General features: G+C 41.7%; 1 protein-coding gene across 8 annotated transcripts in view; it reads right to left on the bottom strand.

Moving 5' to 3' along the window:
- Positions 1 to 21635, bottom strand: part of kiaa1109 (KIAA1109 ortholog) — a 487987-nt gene that overhangs the window by 330406 nt on the left and 135946 nt on the right. For all 8 annotated transcript variants that reach the window (XM_080193511.1, XM_080193510.1, XM_080193515.1 and 5 more), the window contains exons 15-16: positions 15040 to 15157; positions 2373 to 2528 (exon numbers count right to left, since the gene is read on the bottom strand). In XM_080193511.1, coding sequence (XP_080049637.1) covers positions 2373 to 2528; positions 15040 to 15157 — 274 coding nt within the window. The remainder of the gene's footprint in view (positions 1 to 2372; positions 2529 to 15039; positions 15158 to 21635) is intronic.

Genomic DNA, 21635 nt, shown 5'->3' with positions numbered 1-21635 from the left:
AATGCTGGAATCCATCATTAAAGAAGAAATAGCAGGACACTTGGAAAAGAGTGGTTTGATCAAGCAGACGCAGCATGGATTCATGAAGGGAAAGTCGCGTTTGATGAGCTTACTGGATTTTTATGAAGATGTAACGAGTGTGATTGACAGAGGGGAACCGGTGGATGTGGTGTTTTTAGATTTCCAGAAGGCGTTCAGTAAGGTGCCTCACAAAAGGTTGCTGCAGAAGATTAAGGTACACGGAGTTGGGGGTAAAGTGTTAGCGTGGATTGAGGATTGGCTATCTAACAGGAAGCAGAGAGTTGGAATAAATGGGTGCTTTTCTGGTTGGCAATTGGTGACTAGTGGAGTGCCGCAGGGATCAGTGGTGGAGGCCTCAACTGTTTACCATATACATAGACGATCTGGAGGAGGGGACTGAGTGTAGGGTAACAAAGTTTGTGGATGACACAAAGATGAATGGGAAAGCAAATTGCGTGGAGGACGCGGATAGTCTGCAGAGAGATTTGGATAGGCTGAGTGAGTGGGCAAGGATCTGGCAGATGGAGTATAACGTAGGCAAGTGTGAGGTTATCCACTTTGGAAGGAATAATAGTAAAATGGACTATTATTTAAATGGTGATAAATTACAAGATGCTACTGTGCAGAGGGACCTGGGGGTCCTTGTGCATGAATCGCAAAAAGTCAGTTTTGTTGGTGCAGCAGGTGACCAAGAAAGCAAATGGAATGTTGGCCTTTATCGCGAGGGGGATGGAATATAAAAGCAGGGAGGTCTTGCTGCAATTGTACAGGGTACTGGTGAGGCTACAACTGGAGTAGTATGTGCAATTTTGGTCCCCTTATTTGCAAAAGCATATATTGGCCTTGGAGGGAGTACACAGAAAGTTCACCAGGTTGATACCGGAGGTGAGGGGGTTAGCTTATGAGGAGAGATTGAGTAGATTGGGCCTGTACTCGTTGGAGTTTAGAAGGCTGAGGGGGGATCTTATAGAGACATATAAGATAATGAAGGGGCTAGATAGGGTGGAGGCAGAGAGATTCTTTCCACTTAGAAAGGAAACAAGAACTAGAGGACACAGTGTTAAAATAAGGGGGAGTCAGTTTAGAACAGTGTTGAGGAGGAACTTGTTCTCTCAGAGGATAGTGAATCTCTGGAATTCTCTGTCCATTGAAGCGGTAGAGGCTACCTCGTTGAATATGTTTAAGTCACAGGTAGATAGATTTCTGATCAATAAGGGAATTAAGGGTTATGGGGAGCAGGTGGATAAGTGGAACTGAACCACTACAAGATCAGCCATGATCTTACTGAATGGTGGGGCAGGCTCAAGCGGCTAGGTGGCCTACTCCTGCTCCTATTTCTTATGTTCTTATTACCTTTGATGGGCATCTGGCAATGCTCAAGCAAAGCGCTACCTAAACTACAATATCAGATGGCTAAAGATCAATATTCCACTCATTTTTCAAGAATGACCAATACTTCACAAATACTGGCTTGCGTTCAGAAGAATATATTGAGTGCTTCTGTATCATATAAATCCTTATTAGGAACTATTTCTACTGATCATCTCAAACATACTGCCTGCAAAAGGGTCAAATTTTACAAGGTTGCGTTTCTCTTATTTAAAAAAAAGAACATTTTAAGTCAGTGCTTTCCGTTCATAATTAACCACTATCAAAAATTTCAAACAATGTTTTGTCCCTTCCACATCATCAGTTTTAGGGAGATGGTGATGTGGTAGTAGTGTCACTAAACTAATATTCCAGACTCTCAGGCTCAGGGGACACGGGTTTGAATTCCACCATGGTAGCTTGTGGAATCTAAATTCAACAAATACAATCTGGATTATAAAGCTAGCGTCAATAATGGTGACCTTGAAACCATCACTGATTGTTTGAAAAACTTATTTAGTTCACTAATATCTTGTAGGGCAGGAAATCTGCCATCCGTACTTGGTCTGGTCGACATGCAAGTCCAGTTTCACAATATATGGTTACTTTTAACTGCTCTCTGAATTAGTCGAGCAAGCCACTCAGAGATGGGCAACAATGCAGGCTTTTCCAGCGACGCCTACATGCCATAAAAGAATACAAATATTTTGCAAGCTTTCCTAATGCAATTAAATCTATAATTTTTTTCTTTCTTTTTAGGATCTTGCTGAAGAGTGTTCAGGACAATCAACAAGTATAGGTTATCCTAAACAACACATCATAACTACTTGAAACAGTTCAAATGACAAACTAAAAATGGAAACATTGGCATCCATGGTCACAGTCAGATTTAATTTCTAACCTCCTGATAAAGCTGATGGTCAAGTATACATAAAATTATAACAAGATTCAACTATCTTTTGTGAAGGGTTATATATTCTTACCATTTTCTTGTTGTTTGGTAGAGCAATCTATCCAGTTGTGTTGGTTTGCTGCCCATATCATCTCAAACTGGTGGAACATTATTTTCAATTTCCAAGTATATGGAACAAATGAATAGATGTCAGGGGCATTATCACTTGCCCAATCCTGTATTAAATCTTTGAAAACAGAAATACACAAGAGTCACATATAGTTGTAAAATATTTAACATGTTAACAATTGCTCAATAAAACCCTGAACTTTTTTCAAACATACCTGGGAGCCTACAACTCTAACCAATTGCAATCCCTGAGATTTAATTTAAAGGACTATCAATTTTTAAAACTGTGTTTGAAAATCTGATATATAGTTTATTCTGATGATACTGAAAGGCATCCCAGAAAAGCCCTGTAGTGAAAAGCTGCAAGTGAAGGATACAAAACGGAGAGAAGATACAAGTAATGGAGTACAAGTGAAGAAAATGGTCTCTCAATTTCAATTGGGTACACTTAGAAATGATCCATCAGCAAGAATGTAACTGAGGTCCAGAAAGTCAATTGGTGAAGATAATCTTAACACACTTGTATATTTATTCACAGATTTACACATTACAAACTAATACCTCCTAACCCAATGACAGCAATTTTAGTATGTCTCTTAATAGCAGCTCAACTGAATCTTCGGCTAATGCCCAACACTTGCAGACAATTAAAACGCAATTAACAGTTTACAAGTCCAGAGTAATAATCAATAACCATATATTAAGATTCTGTCTGTTCTAAAAAAGACTTAAAACTCTTGATATGAACAAATTTGAAGAGTTGCATCTCAAAACTGCAAACACATTTCTAAAAATCAGTAAGTTATGTTGCAATGTCACTCTCACACCATTCCTGCCAAAATAATTTTGTTATATAAATTTTGTATCTCATTTTTTAAAAATTAAGCACTGCACTATACTATTGAGAAAGATCCTGATTGATTAGAGGATATCCAAGTTCATAAAAACAAGGAAGATAATTTTAAAATTGAGGCATTGCTTAAGTAGGAACAAATGTAGATTACCAAACACAGGGGTGACATGTGAACAGGATTTGGAGATGAGGAAAAACAAGGGCAAAGGGCTGGATGACCTGAGGTTTTCACACAAGGTCAGATTTGAGACTTCAGTAAGGAGTCATTGAAGTCAAGTCCAGAGATATCAAAAACATGAGTAAGATTTTAGCAAAGCGGCAGGGACAACACTGGGTGATATCACGGAGGTGAAAATAGGCAGTCTTGGTGATATGCGAACATTTAATCAAATGCTTAGTTTCAAGTCAAAGATGACACCAAGGTTGCAAATGTTTTATGGTTTAGCCTAAGGTGCCAGGGAAAGTATGGAGCCAGTAGCGAGGGAATGGAGTATGTAGCAGTAACAGAAGACAACATCTTTGCTCCTCCCACTATTAAATGAGGAAATGTCTGCTTATCCAGTGCTGAATGTCTAAGTTTAAGTTTTATTTATTAATATTACAAATAGATGGACATTAACACTGCTATGAAATTATTGTGAAACCCCCTAACCACCACACTCTAGCGCCTGTTCAGGTACACTTGAGGGAGAATTTAGCATGGCCAATGCACCTAATCAGCACATCTTTTGGACTGTGGGAGGAAACCAGAGCACTCAGAGGAAAATCACGCAAACGCAGAGAGAACGTGCAGACTCCATGCAGACAGTCACCAAGCCAGGAATCGAACCCTGGCACTGAGAGGCAGCTGCGCTAACCACTATGCCATCGAAACAGTCTAATAATATCACGTTGAAAGAAGTGTTGGTGAGGTAGAGCTGGGTTTCAGTACCAAATGTGAAAACAAATGTTTTTTCTTTAGGTGGTATCACTGACAGGCGCAATTAGATTGAACATTCTTGAGTTCTAGACATTGGCAAAGCCACTATTTATTGCACATCTCTAATTGCCCTTGAGAAAGTGGTGGTGATTGTCCAAGTCAGTGTGATGTGAGACTTGGAAGGAAACTTGCAGATAGTGTTGTTCCAAGGCATCTGCTGCACTTATCCTTCTAGATGATAAAGGTCACAGAATTATCTGCTGTTATCAAAGGAGCATTGGTGAGTGGCTGCAGTACATCTTCTAAAGGGTACACGCTGCTGCCAATGTGCATTAGTGGTGGAAGAAGTGAATGTTTAACATGATGGATCAGGGGCTAATTAAGTGACCAGCTTACTTCTCGATGATGTTAGCTTTGAGAGTGTTGGAGCTCCACTCATCCAGGCAATTGGACAGAATTCCACATCACACTCTTGACTTTTGGTCTATGGATAATGGACAGGATTTGGGGAGTAGGAAAGGGAGAATAAAGAGGAATTCTTAGAGGAACACTTGAGAAAACAATCCAAAAGTGGAAAGAAAAGTTATCACAAGAGATATGCCAGCAATACTTAAATGAGAATCAAACCAAGTGTGCGAGATCCACTCAGCTAGAAAACAGTGGATAGGGGAAGAGCAGAATGGCAAGATCGACCATGTCGAAAGCTGCAGTTGAGGCCACTGACAAGGAAGGATAGTTTACTTTTCAGGCAGTCATATGGGATATAATTTATGGCATTGATAAAGAGAGATTTCAATATTGTGGTAACAGCAAAAACTTGATCTAACATGGAGCTCTGGGAAAGAAATGCACAGACTTGTGACAACACATTCAAAAACTCTAATCTGCCTGGAAATATACGCACGTAATAAAATTAAAGAGGTCAGCCACTGTGGTCAGGCGTGTTAATCATAGATAACAAATTAAAATGTTTACATTCAAGAATTGTCTGCACAACAGGGTGAACATTGATTCTTTTACCAGCTTTTAGTTATTGACAAGAAGACAGAGATACTGACCAAGCAGCCTTTGCTGCCTGGTTCCCACATGCCAATGGCATTTTTACTATGAAGTAGTTTTCCACATTGTCCAGAGAAATGGCTATGTCACTTAATACTGATAAAGAACAGCACTAAATATTTTCATAATGGAGGCACTGGAAGAGCAAGCTGCTGTTACTGTTTAAAAAAAAATTAACAAAGGCTCAACCGCTTGTTTCATCTGCTTAAAAGATGAAGGTGATTCATTTCCTGATTTAATTAATAACATAGCATTGATCCTTTGATATGAAAGGCTGGTTATCTTCCATTATACTTCTTTTTGTATAATCAACAGACATTCAAAACAGCAAGACTTTCAGGAATATGCAGCAATCAATTTGTCACATTGATGCTGTTTCCGATTGCTATTTGCATAAACGTATTAAGCTGCTGAGATGGTTTAGGGACTTCTACATCAAGCAGTTCACATAATTGTTGGTTGAGTTAAAAGCAGGTTGTTAATCAGAATTAAAGCAAGATAAAAGCACCATTTCCATCCTGTGACAAATAAAGAAATATCTTTATTTCAGATAATTTTCAGCATAGCTAAAATGAAAGTAGTCCTTCTTCACCAAATTCAACTTAAGCTCTAAACTGATGTGTCAAATTGCTATAGCCTCTGGACTCAAGCTGATCAATTTCTTGGATGTTTGAGAAAACCATCATGTTCACTATACATTAACTTCATTTCAAGCCAAAAGTGTTATTTCAATTAATGTCAAGTAGCAAACATGTAATGGAAAATCAGGTGGAAACAGTTTACAGCAAATGGAATAGCCAGCACACATTTTGAAAGGGCAGGTTATTTATTTCTTATTTAATTCTCTGAAGAATTAACAGAAAGGTCAAACACGGGTAATGCAGTAGACATAATACACTTCTATTTTCGGTGAAGATACTTCATAGTAAATTCATGACCAAGCTCAAGATATGCTGAGTCAGGGGAGATAGTTGGCTTCAAAATAAAAAAAAACAAAAAATAAAGGGCCAGAGGCAGCTTTTCAAACTGGCACAATGCAGGAAGTGGTGTTCCATAAGAATTGGTTACGGGGTCACTGTTGCTCACCACTTATCTATTTACATAAAAGATTTGGAATTAGAAATTGGAAGTATCATTTCAAAATTTGGGGATGATATTAAATTGGGCAGGTAGTTAATACAGAGAAGGTGTACATAAAATACAGAAAACATCAACAAAGTCACAGAATGGAGATGTAATTGACAAATGAAATAAATATAAGGGTCTGTGAAGTAGTGGTTTTGATAGGAAGAGCAAGGAGGATACATACTCCTTAGAAGAAACAAAAATCACTAATATTAGCAACATAAGTTAACAAGATTGTTAAGCAGTTAATAAAGCACTTAGTATCCTAGGCTTTATTAACAGTAGCATAGCGCACAAGATCAAGGAGATTATGTTGAACTTGTACAGAACATGAGTTAAGCCTCAGCTGGAGTACTACATCCTGGTCTGGGTGCCACACAAAATGCAAATGCATTGGAGAGAATGAAGAAAAGATTCACGTGAACGATTCGAGGGATGAGGAACTTCAGTTATGAAAATACTTTGGAGGGGTTGGGACTCGCTTCCTTTGAGAAAACAGAGGAAATTTGATAGAGGCATTCAAAATCATGAGGGCCTGAATAAAGTAGATAGGGAGAAACTCTTCCACTCAAAGATTCAGACGTGAGGGCACAGATTTAAAATAATTGACAAACAAAGCAAAAGTGACACAAGAAAAGCATTTTCAGCAAGTGATTAAGGGATGGAATGTGCTGTCTGAGAGTGTGGTGGAGACAGGTTCAACCGAGGCATTCAAAAGGGAATTAGGCTGTCATCTGAAAAAGAAGAATGTGCAAGGTTGCAAGGAAAAGGTAGGGCACTGCCATTAGGGGAGTTGCTCATTTGAAAATCTGGTGTAGACATATGTACACTACATCAAACACAATGTTTTCACCAACCATCTCTGTTACCTCATCAAAAACTCAAATTGGTAAATACGATTTTCCCTTAACAAATTCATTCCAGCTTAGTTTAATTAATTCACATTTGATGCAGTAACTGTTAATTTTGTCCTGGATTATCATTACTAAAAGTTTTCCTCCACAGATGTTAAACTGACTAGGCTGTAGTTGCTGGGCTTATGCTTACACCATTTTTTAAGCAAGGATGTAACATTCTGAATTCGCAAATCTGCTGGCATCATCCCTATAACTAAGGACAGTAGAAAAGTATGATCAGTGTTTCACAGTTCTCATCCTTACTTGCCTCAATATCCTCAAGATTCATCTCATCTGGTCCAGGTGCTACACAGCCTATCAAGTATCTCATCAATGCATCATTCAACCCCAGGTACTACCAGTCATTCCAATATATGTTCTTCAACAATTTTTAACCCAGTGTCTCAACTACTTCCTCTTTCACTAAGAGTTTTGGCTGGACCACACCTACACTCTAGTCTCCATATTATAAAAAGATACAGGAACATTGTAGAAAGTGCAAAAAAGGTACTATAACGAAACTGGAACTGAGAGATTACACTCAACAGGAAAGATTGAACAGCCTGGCATTCTTGATTTTAGAAAATAGGGATGACCTGATTGAGGTTTAAGATAATGAAAAGATCTGATAGGATAGACACAAAAATGTTTCTACTGGTGGGGTAACCCTGAACTAAGTGTCATAAATGTAAGTTAATTTTAAATACATTTCTCTTGAAGGTGATATTCAGTGTGTTTGCCAGAGTGGCTACAATGCAGAACTACCTAAGAAGTAGTTGAGACTACTAGCATTGATTTGTTTAGAGGAAGCTAAAATAAACACATGAAGGGAAAAAAAAACATGGTTACATTGAAGGGGTTAGAGGAGATGGGGCAGGACAAGACTTGTGTGGAGCCTAAACACCAGCATGAAGTTTTTGGACCAAATGGTCTCTTTCTGTGCTACAAATATTACGCAGTCCCTAGAGATTGATACCCTACTTCAAATGGTGCATGAATTGATAGAAAAGGCTGGTTAAAAAAAGAGAGAAGTCCAATAGCATAAATCATAGCACAGATTGTTCTCTTTTTTGTTCTAACAAGAGATCTGAATGCGTTGGGTGTATTCAAAATTTGTACCTTCTACGTATAACATCACGTCATGAAAAGCCACAAAAGAATTTTATGCAAAAGTCCTGCTGCTTATCAAGCTGCAAGAAGTACTTTCTCAAATGGGAATTTCAACCACTTGTGGAGTAATTTTATTTTTATTGTTAAGTACTATACTCTCAGCATCTTACTGTTTCAATGTATTATTCAACGTATGAATTCGTTAGTTTTAGCTTGTATGCCTTAGTATTTTGTGCTGTGCAAAAGAACTCAAAGTACATGATGAGCATCATGTGTGATGTCCAGTGTTTGATAGAATGATTAGAGTAATGAACTACAGATTTCTTAGCCTTTGATGAGCATGGATAATTTTACATTCCAGGGTCAAGTTAAAATATAAAAGATAACCAAAAGGGATGGGTGAACAGTGCAAATAACTTAAAAGAAATTATACTGCCTGCCTAACCAAGAAATCAGGCTATTTTGGTAAATATTAGTTCAAATTTAAAGAGTGAATTTACACAGGGATGCTTTAATCAGCAGCTGTACATTTTGCAGGAGTTCAGCAGCAACGTGAGAGATGGTTCCTTTATAAATGCTGATCAAAATAAAGTACAAGCACAAATTAATTCTTAACATCTGTCTACAAATAAAGGCTTAGGCAATTCCCAAACTTAGACTGACTTAGGAAAGCAACACATGAAGGTTAGTAAACCATACAGCGCGAAAAAATTCAAAACAATGACTTAAGTAAATAGGGTGCAAAGGAATGTTGACAAAGTGAATAAGGAAATAAACATGGTTTTCTTGATACATTTTAAATAGTTAAATGTGCTGCATAAACACAGAAATCATAATCATAGAGTCATAGAGGTTTACAGCATGGAAATAGGCCCTTCAGCCCAACTTGTCCATGCCACCTTCTGTTTTTAAAACCCCTAACCTAATCCCAATTACCCGCATTTAGCCCACATCCTCTACACCCATTGTAATCATGTAACTATCTAAATGCTTTTTAAAAGATAAAATTGTACCCGCCTCTATCAATATCTCTGGCAGCTTGTTCCAGGCACTCACCACCCTCTGTCAGACCGCTGGTCACAGGCCTCTCGTTGAAAAACAACTCTCTACAGCCACCCTCTGGCTTCTGTTAAGAAGCCAATTTTGTATCTATTTAGATACCTCACCCTGGATCTTGTGAGATTTAACTTGGTGCAACAACCTACCATGTGGTATCTTGCCAAAGGCCTTGCTAAAGTCCATGTAGACAATATCAACTGCACTGCCCTCACGTACCTTCTTCGTTACCTCTTCAAAAAACTCAAATTTGAGAGACATAATTTTCCACTCACAAAGCCATGCTGACTGTCCCTAATCAGTCCTTGCATCTTTAAATGCCTGTAGATCCTGTCTCTCAAAATACCTTCCAACAATTTACCCACCAACAGATGTAAGGCTCACTAGCCTGTAGTTCCCAGGCTTTTCCCTGCAGCCCTCTTTAAACAAAGGCACAACATTTGCTATTCTCCAATCTTCAGGCACCTCACCCATGACTGTTGATGATTCAAATATTGATGCTGACAAACGTTGTATTCCTCCTGGGCCTTTATTGTAAGTGACTTTGAATACAGGAGTGAAGAGGATCTTACGCAAGAACACAAGAAATAAGAAAAGCAATAGACCATCTGGCCTGTCAAGTCTGCTCTGCCATTCATTATGATTATGGCTGATTATAAGTTTCAACTCCATTTTACTGCGTACTCCCCATATCCCATGATTATCTGAGACACCAAAAAGCTGTCAGCTGTAAATATATTAAAAATGGAGCATTGACAACCTGCAGGGCGGGTGTGGGGGGCGGATTCCAAAAACACTCAGTCCAAAATGATTGGCGCCTTATTCTGAAACTGCGCTCCTATGTTTTAGGTCCCCAGGAATCTCTCAGCATCAACCCTATCACGCCCCTTCAAAATCTTATATGTTTCAATGAGTTCACCTCTCATTCTTCTAAGCTCCAGAGAACACAGGCTTAATTTACTCAGTCCCTCACCACAAGTCAACCCACTCATCCCAGGGACAAATTTAGGGAAGCTATGCTGTACTTCATCCAATGCAATTATATATTTTCTCAAACGTGGAGACCATCTGCATCTTACGGTCACTCACATAACCCAGTCCAACATCATCAGTAAACTCAAATTAAGTGACATAGTAATGTATATAATTCATTACTATAATCTGCGAATAGTTGAGGCCCCAGTACTGATCCTTAGCAGCTTTCCACTATTCACTGCCTGCCAACTTGGAAATATTCAATTTATGCCCACACTCTGCTTCCGGTCTATTAACCAATGCTTTAACTATACTAACTTTTACCCCCAACTTCCACGAGCTCTGACAATCATTGAATCGCAACAGTGAAAAAGAGGCCATTTGGCACCAACTCTCAGAGAGCATCTTACCCATACCTCCTCTCCCCATGTTTTATTTCGACATTTATCTCATTCAAGGGATAGAATTTTAACAATGCGAACAATTGGCACTCACAAGAACATAAGAAATAGGAGCAGGAGTAGGCCATCTAGCCCCTCGAGCCTGCCCCGCCAGTCAATAAGATCATGGCTGATCTGTCGTGGCTCAGTTCCACATTCCCGCCCTCTCCCCATAACCCTTAATCCCCTCGCTCATCAAAAACCCATCAACCCGCGTCTTAAAAATATTTAGCGAGGCAGCCTCCACCACTTCAACGGGCAGAGAATTCCAGAGATTCACCACCCTTTGAGTGAAGAAGTTCCTCCTCAACTCTGTTCTAAACCGCCCCCCCTTTATCTTGAGGCTGTGCCCCCTAGTCCTACTGTCCTTTCTGAGCAGGAAGAGTCTCTCCACCTCTATCCTATCCATCCCATTCATCATCTTATATGTCTCAATGAGATCTCCCCTCATTCTTCTAAACTCTAACGAGTACAAGCCTAGTTTATTCAGCCTCTCCTCATAGCTCAACCCCCTCAACTCCGGTATCAGCCTAGCAAACCTCCTCTGCACTCCCTCCAAGGCTAAAATATCCTTGCGTAAGTGCGGCGACCAAAACTGCACACTGTACTCCAGCTGCGGCCTCACCAATGCCCTATACAGCTGCAGCAAGACCTCCCTACTTTTATATTCAATCCCCCTCGCTATGAAGGCCAGCATCCCATTCGCCTTCCTGACCACCTGCTGCACCTGCAGGCTAGGTTTTTGCGACTCATGCACAAGGACCCCGAGGTCCCTCTGCACCGTCGCCTGCTGCAGTTTTTCACCACGTAAGTAATAGTCCTTCCTACCATTATTCCTACCAAAGTGGACCACCTCACACTTGCCAACATTAAATTCCATTTGCCAGTTCTTGGCCCACTCGCCCAGCCTATCTAGACCCTTCTGCAGACTCTCCACACCCTCCGCGCAATTTGCCGTTCCACCAATCTTGGTGTCATCAGCAAATTTCGACACCATACACTCGGTTCCCTCCTCCAGATCATCTATATAAATGGTAAATAGCTGAGGCCCCAGCACTGACCCCTGGGGCACTCCACTAGTCACCAACCGCCAACCTGAATAGCACCCATTAACCCCCACTCTCTGCCTCCTATTTGACAACCAATCCTCTATCCACGCTAACACCCTACTCCCAACTGCATGCCCCCTTACCTTCTGCAATAACCTCGTGAGGTACCTTGTCAAACGCCTTCTGAAAATCAAGAAAGACCACATCCACCAGCTCTCCTCTATCCACCACCCTAGACACATCCTCATAGAACTCCAATAAGTTTGTCAGACACGACTTCCCTTTAACGAAACCGTGCTGCGTCTGCTCTATCAAGCAACTCCCCTCAAGATGCCTTGCTATTTCCTCCTTGATGACAGATTCTAACATTTTACCTACAACAGACGTTAAACTAACCGGCCTATAATTCCCTGCCTTTTGCCTGCCACCCTTCTTAAACAACGGCGTAACATTAGCCGTTTTCCAATCTTCCAGCACTTCCCCGGAATCCAGCGACGTTTGGAAAATAACCACCAAGGCATCCACTATCACCTCCGCCATTTCTTTCAGAACCCTCGGATGCATTCTATCCGGTCCTGGGGACTTGTCCACAATCAGTCCCTCCAGTCTGTCGAGCACCGCCTCTCTAGTAACAAAAATGTCATCGAGACCCTCCAGTCCTACCACCTTTCCATCGCTAACACCCGGCAAATTATTCACATCTTCCTCCGTGAAGACCGAAACAAAAAAGTTATTCAAGACCTCAGCCATTTCCCCATCCCCTACCACTAAGTCCCCCCCTCATCCTCTAAGGGTCCAACGTTCACCCTAGCCAGCCTCTTCCTTTTTATATATTTATAAAAACTCTTGCTATCCTTTTTTATATTAAGCGCCAGCCCAGCTTCAGTTTCTCCTACCCTTCTTTATCAACTTCTTTGTCAATCTTTGTTGACATTTAAACCTCTCCCAATCCTCTTCTCGCCCACTACTCTTAGCTACTCTAAACGCCTCCGCTTTTAATTTAACACTTTCCTTCACCTCCTTCGTTATCCACGGCTTATTACCTCTCCTCCTACGGTCCTTTTTGACCATCGGAATAAATTTCTGCTGAGCACCAAGAAAGATCTCCTTAAAGATCCTCCACTGCTCCTCAGCAGACCTACCTTCCAACGCGCTCCCCCAGTCCACATTCGCCAATTCTTCTCTCATCCTACCGTACTCCCCTCTGTTCAAACAAAGGACGCGTGTCCGGGAACCCACTTTCTCCTCCTCCATCTGCACCAGAAACTCCACCATACAATGATCACTCTCCCCAAGAGGATCCTTCACCGCAAGGTCCCTAATTCTACCTGCCTCATTACATAACACCAGATCCAAGATAGCTCGCTCCCTTGTCGGCTCCAACACACACTGTTCAAGGAAACTATCCCGGCAGCATTCCAAGAACTCCTCCTCGAGCCCACTGCGTCCAACATGGGTCGACCAATCAATATGTAGATTGAAATCCCCCATAATTATCGCCGTTCCATTCCTGCACGCCGCACTTATTTGTGCGTTAACAGCCCGCCCCACCTCCAGATCATTATTCGGGGGCCTACAGACGACACCCACCAGCGTCTTCCTCCCTTTGCTGTTCCTAATCTCCACCCGCAACGATTCCACTTTCTGCTCTTTGGTTCCTATATCATCCCTTGCTACCACCCTGATGCTATCCTTAATCAGCAGAGCTACGCCCCCCCCCCCCCCTTTCTCCTCCTGCCTATCCTTCCTAAACACGTGATACCCCTGGACATCTGCCATCCCAAGTCAGCACCAAATGCACAATCACTGATTCATGCACTCTGACTGCTATTTCATTCATTAGCAGTGGGCAGGTCTTCTATCCACTCCCGGAAGGAAGTTCTGCCTGAGAGAGCTGTCAGTCTTCAACTGAGCTAAACAGAGCGCTGCAGTTGCCAAAAGGAATACCTCTCTCCTCGCCACACACACACACACACACACACACACACACTCTCTCTCTCCTCGCCCCTCTCACATACACTCGCTCTCCTCACCCCTCACTCTCTCTCACACACACGCTCTCCTCACCCCACACACACACACACACACACACACACACACACACACACACACACACACACACACACGGTCTCTCCTTGCTACTCACACACTCTGCCTCAAGCTCTCTTCTCGCCCCTCTCACACACACTCACACTCTCCTTGCTCCTCACACACACACACGCTCTCTCCTCACTCCCCCCCCACACACACACACACACTCGCTCTCTCCTCACCACACACACACACACTCGCTCTCTCCTCACCCCACATACACACACACACACACTCGCTCTCTCCTCACCACACACACACACACACACACACACACGCTCGCTCTCTCCTTACTACTCTCACACTGTCTGCCTCAAGCTCCAGCATGACACGCGCTGGGTCCACTCTGGACAACTGAGCCACACTCCCTCAGCACTCCAATCCCTGAGCCAAGTTTCCCAGGCCCCGAACACATCAATGTGGCTGTATGCTTAATATTCGTTAAGAGAAATTGTCCACGTAAATATTTGTTGTAATCACAGCCTCCAGCCAGAAGTGGAATTGTAGCACCTCAGTTTTACATGTCCCATCTCTTCGGCCCACATTATTCAGAAATCATAAGCTCCAAGTATTCCAATATATTTTGATATCAAAATTGAATCAAGTAAGGCAATACGTCTGAGTTTAAAAATTGATACAATTATGTCATTGCACCTAGCTCAATTATTCCTCTACCCTTCAATTCACTTCAAGTGAAAACTGTACTTGCTCCTGACTCAACATGTGCATTGCAACAGCAAATCATTTAGTAATATTATAAATCTTGCACCTATATAAGCTGTGGAATATACATTACAATATAACAAATTACATATTATATGAAGGACAGAAAGTATTACTTTAAAAAGCAGAGTAACTTAAGTTTGTGTTCTAGCCTCAAATGTTTCCTGGCTTCTGATCACATTTCAGATGAAAATTAGCTTCACAGCCAATGTGCAACACCATTGGAGATAGATAAGCATGCGTATAGAATACAGATAAGACTAAACTGTGATAGGGATGAGGGTAAATACCAGTTGTAATTTACGTAGTTGTAGCCAATTCACAAACATTTACCAGTAAAGAAGTTCTTCTGGGCGAAGATGAAATGGTATGTTGCTTTGTAGACTTCAATTTCACACTGCCACTCTTGAGGCATGTTCCATATCCTCTGATAGAAAGCATTGAGATGAAACTAAAAAAAAAAGTGTTTCAGGTCGACATTAGTGTGGAAAAGTTCTCATGCATTTGCTATGTGATGAAACACAATACTTAACTAGTATTTCTGATGTTATCTGAACAAAGTAACCATGTACTAAATTAAGTTTGAGCTAAAATATTTCATGCTCCAAATTTTTCTGAGCATCTATCCCCACATTTAGTAAGGATTTTAAAATAATGACCCCTCATCACTGACACCCTGATCAGAAAAGTATTTGCCCATAAAATTCAACATTTTAAATATCACAATTAAATTTATTCTTACCCTTCGCTGCTCCAATAGCAATAATTCCAATATCTCAAGCCTTTCCTTAGAATTATTATTCCCATCACTGATGCCATCCAAGTGAATCTATGTTGTGGAATCCTTGGGGCACTTTGGGAATCCTTTGAGGCCCAAAACTATACTTTGTGGTCTAATGTTATATACAAATATTACAACGCTGTTGTATACAAAATTATTAATTCTTCACATGTTGTTTTTAAAAACATATGTAGTGCAAAGACTTTTTTGAAGATTGTTTCAGAAACTATAGTAGACAATCAAACCAATTCCTCAACTAATTTTCTGCCTAACCAACAGATTTTTAAACATGCCTGTTGGTTTAATTGCATGGTACAAGGTTTATTTTAAAACATGATTATAGTTAATTTAAAAGATTAATAGGACAGGATATTGTTTGCCACCAGCTGATAAGAACATAAAACTACTCTCCAGAATTGGCTGCATTCTTGAACACACACATCTCCATCAAGGACAGTCACCTTGGCACTTCACTGTACTGCAAGCCCACGGATAAGCTCACGATGCGGTACGTCCCCAGCATCCACCCTAAACATATTAAAGAAGCCATCCCCTATGGACAAGCCCTCCGTATATACAGGATCTGCTTAGATGAGGAGGACTGCAACAGACACCTACAGATGCTGAAAGACGCCCTCATAAGAACAGAGTAAGGCACTCGTCTCATTGATTGACAGTTTCGACATGCCACAGCGAAAAATTACACCGACCTCCTCAGGAGACAAGCACGGGACAAGGCAGACAGAGTACCCTTCAACATCCAGTACTTCCCCAGAGCGAAGAAGCTGTGACATGTTCTCCAGAATCTTCAACATGTCGTCGATGAAGATGAACATCTCGCCAAGGCCATCCTCACACCCCCACTTCTTGCCTTCAAACAACCTCAAACAGACCATTGTCCACAGCAAACTACCCAGCCTTCAGGAGAACAGTGACCTCAACACCACATAACCCTGCCACAGCAACCTCTACAAGACATGCTGGATCATCGACACGGATGCCATCACTTTATGTGAGAACACCATCCACCAGGTACACAGTACATGCACTTGCAACTCGGCTAACATCGTCTACCTGATACACTGCAGGAAAGGATGCCCCAAGGCATGGTACAGTGGGGAGACCACGCAGATGCTACAACGACGGATGAATGAACATCGCTCGACAATCATCAGGCAAGACTGTTCTCCTGTTGGGGAACACTTCAGCAGTCACAGGCATTCGGCCTCTGATCTTCAGGCAAGCATTTGCCAAGGTGGCCTTCATTACATGTGACAATGCAGAATCACTGAGCAGAGACTAATAGCCAAGTTCCCCACACGAGGAAGGCCTCAACAGGAATCTTGGGTTCATGTCACCCAATCTGTAACCCTCACGACTTGGCTGAAGACAATACACATCTCTTTAATCTGTGCTTAACCTTCTCTCCACTCACACTGTCTGTATCCTTAAGACTTAATTAGATGTAGAGACTCACATTCCAATCATTTTGTAAATTGAGCTTGTGTCTTTATATGGCCTGTTTGTGAACTGAAATCCCTCTCACCTGATGAAGGAGCAGCGCTCTGAAAGCTAGTGGCTTTTGCTACCAAATAAACCTGATGGACTTTAACCTGGTGTTGTGAGACTTCTTACTGTGTTTACCCTAATCTAACGCCGGCATCTCCACATCAGGGGAACACTTCAGTAGTCACGGGCATTCAGCCTCTGATCTTCGGGTAAGCGTTCTCCAAGGCAGCCTTCACGACACACAACGTAGAATCGCTGAGCACAGACTGATGGCCAAGTTCCGCACACAAGGAGGCCTCAAACGGGATCTTTGGTTCATGTCACACTATCTGTAACCCCCACAATTTGCTTGGGCTTGCAAAATCTCACTAATTGTCCTGGCTGGAGACAATATACACCTCTTTGACCTGTGCTTAACCCTCTTTCCACTCACATTGTCTGTACCTTTTAGACTTGATTACCTGTAAAGATTCGCATTCCAACCACTATCTTGTAAATTAAGTTTCTGTCTATATATGGCCCTGTTTGTGAACACAACTCCTCACTCACTGAAGGAGCGAAACTCTGAAAGCTTGTGCTACCAAATAAACCTGTTGGACTTTAACCTGGTGCTGAGAGACTTCTTACTGTGCTTACCCCAGTCCAACGCCAGCATCCCCACATCTAGAACATCCCTACTATTTTCTCCCTGACCATTAACCAATCTCTATCCATATTGCCCCCATGGGTCCCTGGTGCAGTGAGGCAGCAGTCTAACCACTGTGCCACCCAATAGGGCAGCAAGATGACACAGTGGTTAGCACTGCTGCCTCACAGCGCAAGGGACTTGGGTTCAATTCCCAGCTTGGGTCACTGTCTGTGTGGAGTTTGCACATCCTCCCCAAGACTGTGTGGGTTTTCTCCAGGTGCTCTGGTTTCCTCCCACATAGGATCATAGAATCCTACAGTGCAGAAGGAGGCCACTCGGCCCATCGAGTCTACACCAATCACAATCTTACCAAGGCCCTATCCACATAACCCCATGTATTTACTCTAGCTAGTCCCCCTGACACTAAGAGGAAATTTAGCATGGCCAATCCACCTAACCCGCACATCTTTGGATTGTGGGAGGAAACCAGGGCACCTGGAGAAAACCCATGTAGACACAGGGAGAATGCGCAAACTCCACACAGAGAGTGACCCAAGCTGGGAATCGAACCCACGTCCCTGGCGCTGAGAGGCAGCAGTGCTAACCACAGTGTCACAGTCCAAAGATGTGCAGTTTAGTGGACTGACCATGTTAAAATTGCTCTTAGTGTCAGGTGACCAAAATCTCCAAAACTATCCCTTAGTGATCAATGCAGACTCAATGGGACAAATGGCCTCCTTCTGGACTGCATGATTCTATGATTCAACTCCATGATCTTGAGTGGTACCTTTTCGAATGCCTTTGGAAATCCAAGCATACTACACTGAATAGCTCCGTTTTATTTACCCTACCAGTTACATTCTTAAAAAACTTCAAATAAACATACCAAGCACAATTTCCCTTTCATAAAACTCTGTTGATCTTGACTGATCATATTATGCTTGTTTAAATGCACTGTTAAGACTACCTTAACAACAGATTCCAGTATTTTCCCAATGATTGACATCAAGCTAACTGGTCTGTAGTTCCCTGTTTTCTCCCAGCAAAAATTACTCTACTTCTAATATAATAAAATGTATCTAAGTGCTTCACAGGAGCGTTTTACACATTGGATGACAATGAGACAGTGATTCAGGAAATGACATTAGGTCAAACAACCAAAAACTTGGTAAAAAGGTAAACTTTTAAGGGGAGGTTCTTAAAGGAGGAAAGTGAGAGGCAAAGAAGCATAGGAAAGACATTTCAGCACCTGGGGCCAAGGCTTCTGAAGGTGGAGTGATTAAAATCAAGGATATACAAGGGGAAATAATTACAGCGACACAGATATTACAGAAGGTGTGGAATTGGAAGAGATAGCAGAGATAGGGAGAAGGGAGGATCATAATTTTAAAATCGAGATCTGGCTTAAGAGGGAGCCAATATAGATCAGTGGAACCAGACTTGATGAGAGTTAATACACAGGCAGCAGGGTTTCAGATAACCTCAAGCTTGCAGAGTGTAGAATGTGGGAGACCATTGGAATAGCCGAGTTAGAGATGAAGATGAATAGCCCAGTTAGAAAGTAAGACACAGTTTGAACGAGGAGTTGGGAATTTGTTTTGGCTGGGAAGTTTGGTGCAGAAGGGCAAAGAGGTACTCTTTTTTTCCAGACTCTGGTGGTTGGTGAATTTCCTTCCTTGTTTCCAAACAAGGTGAATGCAACTTTCTATTACTTTCTTGTGTAAATTATTAATAGATTGATTAGTTAAGTAAATAAGATTGGACAGAAATGACAAGGCTGATGGTGTGATGTGACCATAACACATGGAATGCACTGCAATCTCAGACAACCATACCTGCAGAAAGTGTCCGCAGCTTAGGCAACTTCAACTTCCAGCTGCTGAGTTGGAGGTTAAGTTGCAGATACTGCGAGGCATCAGGGAGAGGTAGAGTTATCTAGACATTTGTTACAGGCGGCAGTCATTGCCTTTAGGTTAGACAGAACCTTAAGAGTTGATCAGTGGTCAAGGTTAGAAGGGTGTGACTGTGAATCAGGCAGTTAAGGGAACCAGCATGTAGAGATGGAGGAACTTCAACCCTTGACATTGTCTAACAGGTACTTGCTACCTGTGTGATGAGGTGAAGGAATGCAAAGAGGATGGATGAGTGAACTGAAGAATGTCATTCAAATAAGGGGAGCAAAGAGGAATGAGATACCAATAAGAAACAGTTTAGCCAGGGATTTAAAAACTGTTCTCTGCAGGTGAGAGAGTCCAGAAGGCTGTGCTATCCACCTGCAGTCAGGGTTAAGGACATTTGCTCTAGGCTAGGCAGAAACTTGCAGTGGGAGCAGGAAAATCTAATGGTCATAATCCATGTGGGTACCAATAAAGTATATAGGACTGGGAAACAGATACTGCATAAGGAGTATGAGCAGCTAGGGGATAACTTAAAAAGCAGAATCTCAAGGAAAGTCATCTCTGGGTTAATACCTCAGCCATGAGCAAATTGGTGCCAAGAAAATAAGATCAAAGTAATGAACACATGGCTCAAAGCTTTGTGTGGGAGAAATGGGTTTCGATTCATGGGACATTAGCATCTTTACTGGGGAAAGTGGAAGCTGTACCCTTAGAACAGTTTAGACCCGAAATATGCTGGGACCAGGGCCAGTGGCGAATCACATAACCAGGGCGGTACGGAGAGCTTTAAACTAAATTGTGTGTGCGTGTGTGTGTGTGTGTGTGTGTGTGTGTGTGTGTGTGCGTGCGTGCGTGCGTGTGTGTGTGTGTGTGTGTGTGCGTGCGCGTGTGCGCGTGGGGGGGGGGAAGAAGAGAGAGAGAGAGATCAAGTGTGAGAAGAGATAAAGCAATGGGAAACAACAATGTGATGGAGCAGGGCTGCAATTTGGTGCAGAGTGTTACAAGGAGGGACAGAACATACAATTGCAAGAACGTTCCAGCAAATGAAGCTGAAAATTATATAAAAAAAATACAGAATTTAAGACCATGTCTCTGAATGCATGGAGCATTTGTAACAAAAGGAATGAATAGTTAGCACAGGTAGAGATAAACATGTATGACCTGATCAGCATTACAGAGACATAGCTGGGACATGAATGTTGAAGGATATTTAACACATCAGAACGACATGAAGCTAGGAAAAGGTGGTGGGATAGATCTGTTAATTAAGGATGGCATCAGTTCAGCACATTCCTAGCCTGAAAGAGCACCATGTAGAATGAGTTTGGGTAGAGATAAGAAATAAGAAAGGTAAGAGGGAGTGGGAGTGGTTTATGAGCCCCTTAACAGTGTGGGACAGAACCTCCAAGATGAAACATATAGTGTAAGAAAGGTACCATGATAATCGTGGGTCACTTTAATCTATACGTAGATTTAGAAAATCAGATTGGCAAAGGTAGCCTGGAAAATAAGTTCATAGAGTGGATTTCCTAGAGCAGTATGCTCTAGCATCAACCAGGGAACGGACAATTCCTGTCCTGGTAATGTGCAATAAGACAGGATTCATGGTCAGTTTGAAAAGGAGAAGTATGAGTCCATGACTAGTGTTTTAAACTTAAATAAAGGCAACTATGAAGACACAGATGACTATGGTGAACAGGGAAAATAGGTAAAAACATTAGTAGCACAGTAGAATTGTAATGACATTCTTTCAAGGAAATATTTAATAACATTGGGAAAGAAGGGCTCTTGGAGAGGGTCCATGACTAAGTAAGGACATAAAGGATAGTATTAAACTGAAAGAAACACCTGTATAAATCTGCAAATTAATAGTGGGTCAGAAGTTTGCGCAGATTTAAGAACCAGCAAAGAATGACTAAAATGATATAGGCAGAAAGCAGATTACAAGAGAAAGCTGGCTAGTAACATGAAAAGATAGTAAAAATTTCAACAAGTATTTGAATAGGAAAAGAGTAACTAAAGCTCCTCCAGATATAGAGTCTGGAGAAATCGATAATGAAAAGAAATGGTGTAGAATTTGAACTAGTATTCTATATCAGTTTTCAGGACGAAA

Source organism: Carcharhinus amblyrhynchos, chromosome 1, assembly GCF_965287045.1.
Source record: "Carcharhinus amblyrhynchos chromosome 1, sCarAmb.v2.hapA, whole genome shotgun sequence".
Taxonomy (NCBI): Eukaryota; Metazoa; Chordata; class Chondrichthyes; order Carcharhiniformes; family Carcharhinidae; genus Carcharhinus; species Carcharhinus amblyrhynchos.
This window is presented reverse-complemented; position numbering and strand designations above follow the sequence as displayed.